At 39.9% G+C, this 8,376-nt stretch overlaps 1 protein-coding gene across 1 annotated transcript in view; it reads left to right on the top strand.

Moving 5' to 3' along the window:
* The first annotated feature begins 2,477 nt into the window (after window positions 1-2,477).
* Window positions 2,478-8,376, top strand: part of SLC28A3 (solute carrier family 28 member 3) — a 45,913-nt gene continuing 40,014 nt past the window's right edge. The window contains exon 1 of the mRNA XM_086770734.1: window positions 2,478-2,570. Coding sequence (XP_086626860.1) covers window positions 2,514-2,570 — 57 coding nt within the window. The 5' untranslated portion in view covers window positions 2,478-2,513. The remainder of the gene's footprint in view (window positions 2,571-8,376) is intronic.

Genomic DNA, 8,376 nt, shown 5'->3' with positions numbered 1-8,376 from the left:
GCTATTCTTAGGAAGCAACTCTTTGATTACTGTAAATTTTACTCTTTGTTAGAATGCTGGCAACATGTATTTTCTTGAGCATAGCACTGTTACTCTAATGTTGTAAAAACACCCTAAAAAATAACAGTGGGAGTCTTTAATGCCTTCATGTAGCTGGAGGAATCACATAAGTGGAAAACAGATGTCCAGGCTTGTTACCAATTGAAATGGCAGGATGTAACGTTCTTCAGACACAACATTTCTTGGAAGTCCATGTCTTCATGTAACATGTCTCCATAGCCACAACCAGGAAGGAGTTTGCTGTAAATCAAACATTAAGTAGACTGCTGGCTGATGCTGACAAAAAAATACCAGTTCCCACCTTTTGTTTAACTGCATGGTCCTTTGTCCACAGGAAAATGGCATATTTCGTGTTTTCTATAGTGGGTTCAGGATTTGACTTTGATGTGTGAGGTTTTTTTGCTTTCAGTATCCTGTGAGTTTACTAACATAAAATATGATTCAGAGGAGGAAACACTGCACTGAAATGATCAAGTCAGTGTTATTCTGACACTTTTCAAAGAGAAAACCAGTCCTAAAAATGATCTAATGAGTTGTCAGAAGAAGAGGAACAATAGCAGAAAATGCTTCTGTCTTGGCGTAGTTACCAGGGGAGAAATTTCTTCCAACCATGAAAGTGCAGACTACAGATTTTAGGATTGCAGGGGCTGGATTTGAAAATGATTCACTGCCTTCTTTCTTCTGCCCTCTTCCTTCTGATAGTAAAAGTGTGTCCAAAACTGTCAGAAGGAGAGAAGGAAGAAAGGAAGAAACAGCTGAGGAATACAGTAATCAGCAAGCAATTTTATCAAAATTGTTAAATATATTTGCAGCTATTTTTGCTGGTGATTAGTGTGCCCAGAGAAGCAATTAGTCACAGAAATCGCTCTACTCACAGGGCAAATACCAATAGCAACAAACATGCTGATTTCAAAACCTGGGACATCAAAAAAGATTCTGAACCCTGAAAAGCAGGCTATATAATTAAATGTCATGTGCTCTTTACTGAAAAAAAAAAAACAACTAGTCCTTCTTTTTAGGCAATAGTTATGAGATTAAGAGACTATATATTGCAACTGTAAGATTTATAATATAATTAAAACAGAGTTGAAAGATTCATCATTTTATTTTTCATGTAACTCTTATTTATTTCCTATAATATATTCAGTTATGCTAGTCCACTCTGGTTTTATTCCTAAAACAGGACACCGTTTTTCACTCTTTCACAGAATGAGGCAAAACTCACGACATTTTCATGAGAAAGTTACAAATTTAGGCACCTAATGAGTACATAAATATACATTGCTGTATTTCAAAGAAAGAGAACACTCCCTCATTTTTGTTGTCCAGTACCTAAAGGGGGCTTATAGGAAAGATGGGGAGAAACTCTTCAGCAGGACCTGTTGTAAAAGGACTAGGGGTAATGGTTTTAAAACAGAGGGAAGTAGATTCAGATTAGACATCAGGAAAATTTTTTTACAATGAGGGTGGTGGAACACTGGAACAGGTTGCCTAGAGAGGTGGCTGATGCCCCATCCCTGGAAACATTCAAGGCCAGATTGGATGGGGCTCTGAGCAACCTGATCTGGTTGGAGATGTTCTTGCTTCTTGCCAGGGGTTGGCCTGGATAGCCTTTAAAGGTCCCTTCCAATCCAAACCATTCTATGATTCTATGATTCTGTGATTAAAGAAAAAAATTATATTCATTCAAATCCTGTCTGACATTAGTGTCAGTGCTACTATTTTCAGTGAACTTACACAGAACAAGTTGTAAATACAAAGTCCATAAGCAACCAAAAACATGAATAAAAGACCCAACTGATAGTTCTAAGAATGTAACATTGCCATACTGCAAATAGCAAGCCTGAAAACCTGTATTAGAAAGCTCTTCAGTTAAAGGTGAGTAATCTGAGGATAGATAACCAAATGATCCCATGCTGCAAGCTTTGGCATGCCAACTGAAAATGCATCACCAGTATTTGTTGGAGGTTTGAGACTCATTCCCTTTTCTTTGTTTTCTCTTGCAAGATGAAGCCCTTAACCACTATGAAGAAAGAGCCATGATAACATCACAGAAACAGTGACTTGAAAATAGCTTGTAAAAAGACAACTGTCAAAGATCTGGGTGGAGACATTTTCCCCCAGGCAAGTGAGGAAAGCCACAAGTCATATACAACTACACACATTTGCCTTTGGGATCACCCAGAGATACCTCTGGGTCCCGCAGGAATCCTCCCTTGTCTGAAGAAACACTGAATGCATTTTCCCACGCTGGCCAAAAGGGGCTGTGCCAGGGGAGCCAGAAGGTGGAGCTATGAGTGAGGAAGAGCAACCCAAAAGTGCCTCCAGCTAATCAGACTTCGAGTGATACTCACCGACCCTGTGGTTGGATTAATCAGGTGCCAGCTGCTATCGCCCTGTGCTGCTAGTAGCTTTCAACGTTCACCCAAAACTCTCCTGCCCATGCTAGGCACATGGAGCTGGAGGAGACCAGCCGTCCTCACTCAGGAGTGCAGAATTTGGCTTTCCAGGTAAGCACGGTTTCCTTTGCTTTGTGGGGAACAGGAAGGACTTAAGAACAATGAACAATGCTTTCTTCAGTCCCTGAATAAAGAAAAAGCAATTTCATCTCTCTGCCTGCAGATATTTTACAACACCCCACACGCTTTGCACTGATATCCTGCCAAAGTACAAGGCTCTTGAATAAAAAGGTGGAGCACAATCGACACGTTCAGGAGTAGGCTCCGCTTATTGACTTCATCTGCTGCCTGGTATACCGGTATCTTTGAAAAGTCTCCTGACTCAATAATATTTCATAGGCTGATGGATCTCACAACTCACTCCTCCAGCTCTCCCATCTGCTGTATCAGTTGCTGCTTTATCTTGACGATAGGGAATTCACAGTTTTGTTGACAAGGAGGTCATCGTTACACAGCAGACACATATCTTATCAAAGCAATGCATGTTGATAATATAAGAAAAATAGAATGTAATCACAGTGGGACATATCTTCTTTCTGCCACACATAAAATAAGTGCAATTGTCCTGTTCTGCTCCCAAGAAAAGCAAAGAGGGAAGGTAACGAGCCGACCCAGAAGCTTCTGCATATTATGCGCATAAAGTAATGTTAACAGCCATTTAAAAAATCTATATTTCAAAAGTGGAAGCACCAAAAAGAATGTTAACCAGGTAGTTATTTTTTCTCAGTGCGCAGCATCCCTGCACTTTCATAGGGATCAGAGCAGGGACAAACAGAAATTTGCGAACCCACAGCCAGGCCAGTTCACTGTACTTGTTACTGAAGCTGTGGGAGAGACAGTGTCTGTAGAGACTGCTGTGTTGGGAAGGTACCCCTTGCTCTCCCCTGCAGCCTCTGGTCCTTACCCTGCCCCTGAGCTCAGCTAGCACAAAGGGTAACACACAGTGGGTGTGAGTATCAGTGTTAAAATAACACAGAAAGGTCCTTGCACACTCTAAGTAAGTGCTAAGTAAGTGGAATGTTACACAACACCAGCGACATCCAACGAGTCTGTGTATTTATTCATTGGGCTATAGACACAGACAAGCAATAGATTGATTTGATAAACTCCCAGTCAGGGAATATTTGTGGAATGTAAGGGAGTTAGGGTCAAGTCCCTACTCCAGTCAGTAGTTAATAATGCACGGTAAGTGGGACAGCTTCAAGAGGAGACAGAGAGATAACTCTTAAAACATGGCAGCCCAGTGGTTAGGGCATTCTCCTGGGTAACTGGAGCACCTTTGACGCATCTGTGCTTCGGAGCAAAGAGTCATGCAATTTGAACTTGGGTCTCCCTCAGTTCAAGTGAACAAGATAAGAGAGGGCTTCATCCTGGCTGCATTTTCACACAAAATGTGTGCCTAAGATAGTGCAGTCAGCTTCCAGAGTCTGTGCCTACAAACCCATGGAGGAGAGAAGTCCCTTCCTAGCTGCAGAAGCCCCATGCTGAATCCTCTGGAACGACCTAAGCTGAAGACCACCTTTTTCCTCAGCACAGTGCAGTGCTCAGTTTAATGCTCTGCCTTGTGTAGCCAGCTTACCTGGGCAATGTGCAGGGCACCCAGGTGCTCCTTTCCTGTCCACTGCAGAGCTTTGCAAGACCCTGCAAATCCTCTCTGATTTAAATAAACACAGAGACTGTCCAACAATGAAACCTGGGGCCTGAGTCAGGTTTTCTGTTTACTTTTTTTCCTGGAACACCAGAGGGTGTTCACATTTACATTTACACTGTCTATCTCTGACTCAACAGATAAGTCACTCCCTAGAGAAAAATCAGTTCCTAGGAAGGAACTAGGTAAACTTCTGCATACAGAAAAGTAAATTCCTTCTCCATGGAAGCCACTGAGAAGAAAACAATCTCATCATTTTTCCTATTTTCTTGTATTTGAGCTTTTTCTTTTGCACAAAGACTGAACACTTTTCTTCCTCCAAGGTAGTGTCTTCTAGTAATAAGCAATAAGTGTCTTCCCTAAACCACAAAATATAAGAGCGTTCTGGAAAGGTATTAATTTAAGCCAATTTAGGTGCCAGTGTGGAATTGCACTCCGTAGGTACCTTCAGATGTACCTGAGACATTTAATGATTAACACACAAAGGGAATAGAAAAAAAATAAGACAGGGACAAAGTAAACCCAGGTTACTAAGTTTGTTTTATAAAGTAAATAAGTTAAGAAAACAGCTCTCAATGTAATTCAAAGCAGCTCAAGGCTAACAAGTGATGGATGAAAGATCGTATCAAAGCTTTATTATGTCAATAATGAGAAGCATTGTGCCTTCTGTTGTGGAGAGGTTGCAATACAGAGTAATTTGCCTTTTGACTAGTCATACAAATGGTCAAAGGGAGATAACTGTTGGAGCTCTTCTCAAGTTCACATTGGCTGTTGATATTTAAACACACAGATCCTTCTGTACTGTGATAGGATTTTCCCTGCATCATAGAAGCATAAAACTTTCAATCATACTGTAGCAGACCCTCAGAAATCAGTTACCCAGTGTTCACTTTCAGAGAAGGCATGCATCCATGTAGTGTAAAGTTCTATTAACACTATCAATTGCATTTAAAAAAAAAAAAAGCATGATCATGCAGAATGTCAGCTACTTCTTCTATACATTGTGCAGCTTCCACAGCTCACACTGTTTATAGGCATAGAGACAAAAACTGCAGGTCATGTGTTCTTGCCTTGTGATAACAGCAGTACCTGGGAGACCCACGAGCAACTTTTTGCCTTATAAGCACATCAAAACGGTCTCAGAAGAAAAGAGACCACAAAACTAAAATGTACAGTTCTGCTGTACTTCTTGTTCTCTCTCTTTAGAAAAACCCCAATGCAATTGTTAAGACCTACGTGCTAAAGTTACTTGCTTTGGATGCTACCTCATAGCTAGAATCAAGACATTGCTGCACCATTTATACCAAGACATTCAGGTTTTTAATATTTTTTTTCCTCTTAAATATGTCATGTAATTTAAGGAACCTAAATAATTATCTTCATAGTCTCATCGCTATTCAGAAGATGTCCATGTAAAGTGACTGGATGCCAATGCAATACATTCTGTATCTGTTCTACCATAATGTCATGCAGAATGTATATGAACACTATCGTGTCTCTTGCATTAATGTAGTTCATTTAACTTTTCTCTTATGGCACCAGGTGGAGGATCACTGCAGTTGCCAACAGAACTTCCTGCTCAGAAAACCCACAACACTAACACTAACCTTAAAACTGAGACTGGATTAATCTACCCCTCATTTAAGAGGCAAAGGTTTTACGTAATCAGTTGTGATGATTCAGATCTCTGCTAATGATGACATTAAACAACAAGTCACACCTATTCCTCAAGGAATGATAAGAACTGGCTTGTAAAAAGGAATGGCAGGTGGGACAAAATAACTCCCTGACTTTTAAAAGGAACTCACAGACAAACATAAAATAAATGCAATGCAAAGGGAAGATAAAAGCTCGTAAATATTTCTTATTCACTGGCCTCCTATTTTCAGTGTTATGATGCATTAAGCAGTTGGTACTCGTTTCTATAGCAGAGCACATCGTGCTCTTAAGAAGCTGACTTGAGGAAAGATCCTCTTTAAAATTCTACTTTTTACTCCTGCTACATAAGGACATTGGTACTGCCATAACACATGCAGCTTTTGTACTCCATCTCATTCAAACAAGCTTATATCCTAAAAAAATTACTTTTTTTTTTTTCCCTGTGTTTGTTGCCATTCTCCACAGCTTCCTAGATGCTCTTGTCTGGTTTGTTAATTAAGACTATAGGGACTATTAAGAATTTAGATTTCATGGGCATTGTTGTTGCAATTTCCCTTGGAAACTACGAAGGCATTCCACTGCATAACTCCATCAGATCCAGGCAGTCCTTTTCCACATTTTCAGAACTTGCTTTCCACAGCCATACTTGTTTTTTTTTTTTTTTTAAATTAACTGTAGCATACTACCCTATCTGTTACAGGAGACAATGAATGCTAGTTATACCTTTAACCTCTTTTATTCTCAGGCTAAGCAAATATTCCTTGTGAAAACCATTCTTAGGATTCTCGTCCTTGTCATCCTCGTCATGTTTCTGCTTACCATCAACAGTCATCTTGAATGTCATAATTGCAGGGGTCATGTGCACCTTGTTACCTTCTCAGGAATGTGCAGATCTTTTTTTCCTGTTTTGCTTTTTTCTGGATTTTGCTTTCTGCCTCTCATTTTACTTGTCTGAGAGCAAATGGATTATCTTTTCTTTTTTTTTTTTATGGCCATCTTATGCCAGTCTATCATTTCAACTTGTTTATCCCTCATTTCAGGACGCTGTCCAACTATCCTACTCAAGACTAACACCTTAACCTTTTAAAGAAAACATTAAAGTACTCAGAGGTGGGTGAGCCTAATTCACAACCCATTTCAAAACACCTCATGAAGATTTATCCACCTGAATTTAAATCTGGCAGTTTCTTTTCTGCTGTCTCTACAGCTCATTTACTGTAGTTTAACACATGGATAATGAACATTCATTCATCCCTCCTGCCCTGAACACTGAATTTTATCAGTTGACAGGAACTTCTGAATGCTATGGTTATTGATCAAAAAAGTTATTCCTCAGTACTTAACTCCCTCAGAATCATGACACTCTGGCTAGCAAAAGGTGCTAGCTGTACATGGGGGGAAACTTAGATGAATGGTCTTCAATTACACTGACTGGTAAAAGAACAGCAAAGTTTTGAACCATAAATCAGATGGCTTCATTTCAGCTGACTGAACGCAATTTGAAATCCTATGAAATCCAACATGGTAACAGAAAATATTTGCCTTTGAAGCATCTGTTTTCCACTGCGTTCCTTGAGTACCCTGATTCTAATCTCCATAGCTAATGTAATGACCCTCCCTTAAACCATAAACAGTTTAAGCAGCTGCCTGGATGCTCTGGCAGCCAATCTTTTTCCATCACCTATCATTGAGTGTGTGCTGCTGTTAACAGCAGAGGTGATAGAAGTTACTCCTCCCAAAACCAATCCTCCCTCCAAAGGCAGGGAGGACATAGCTCCGAGCCCTTGCCATTTAATCAAATATTTTACAAGCAGGAAATTCCAATCAGTAAAAATACATCAGAGTGTGAAAGCAGGAGCACAACCACGTAACACTTTTCATACCGTCAGCATTCAAAGTAGATGGATCAACTCTGTAATGCTTCATGTGTGGCCTAAAAAGAAGAAAATTTGCCCATCCAAGCTCCTCTAATTTTGTTTTAATTTCCCACTTCCTTATGTCACTACAGACTGAGTAGGTTCAGAAGTGACTTGGCACGTTGCTGGATCTGGCCTGTGCTCGTAAGAGGGCTGTGCTGGCTGTCATCCCTAAGGCTGGAGCTCCTATTTTCTGCTGCAATGTTTTGTTCTGCATACATTTCCAGGAAGGTGGAAAAGGTTACTGAGCAAATGAGGTAGAAGCTTTTCTGTCCATGCTGGGTGCTTAGGTAGCAATCTGCAACAGGCAAATCAACATTTTTGTCATTAGTTCCTTCAGCAAACTCAAAAAGACTCTAAGCAAACAGGAAAAAGGAATAAGCAGTTTTATTTGTCCCTTGAATATTCCTATTCTTATGCTAAATTAAAAATAATTATTTTTCTTCAAGGGGTAGGGTTAAATAATATGTGTTTTCACCAAACAGATTTAAGAAATTCTATAAAGGGGAGGATGAAGAGGTTATACTTGAATAATCAGCTGTGAAATATTCCTCAGCTTCATGGCACTCATTCAAAGACTGTTCTAGTCAACAGAAGTAGTCTCTTACTGAAGTAGACTTGTTATCAATAGCAA

Source organism: Chlamydotis macqueenii, chromosome Z (genome assembly GCF_036417535.1).
Source record: "Chlamydotis macqueenii isolate bChlMac1 chromosome Z, bChlMac1.mat, whole genome shotgun sequence".
NCBI classification, from domain to species: Eukaryota; Metazoa; Chordata; class Aves; order Otidiformes; family Otididae; genus Chlamydotis; species Chlamydotis macqueenii.
This window is presented reverse-complemented; position numbering and strand designations above follow the sequence as displayed.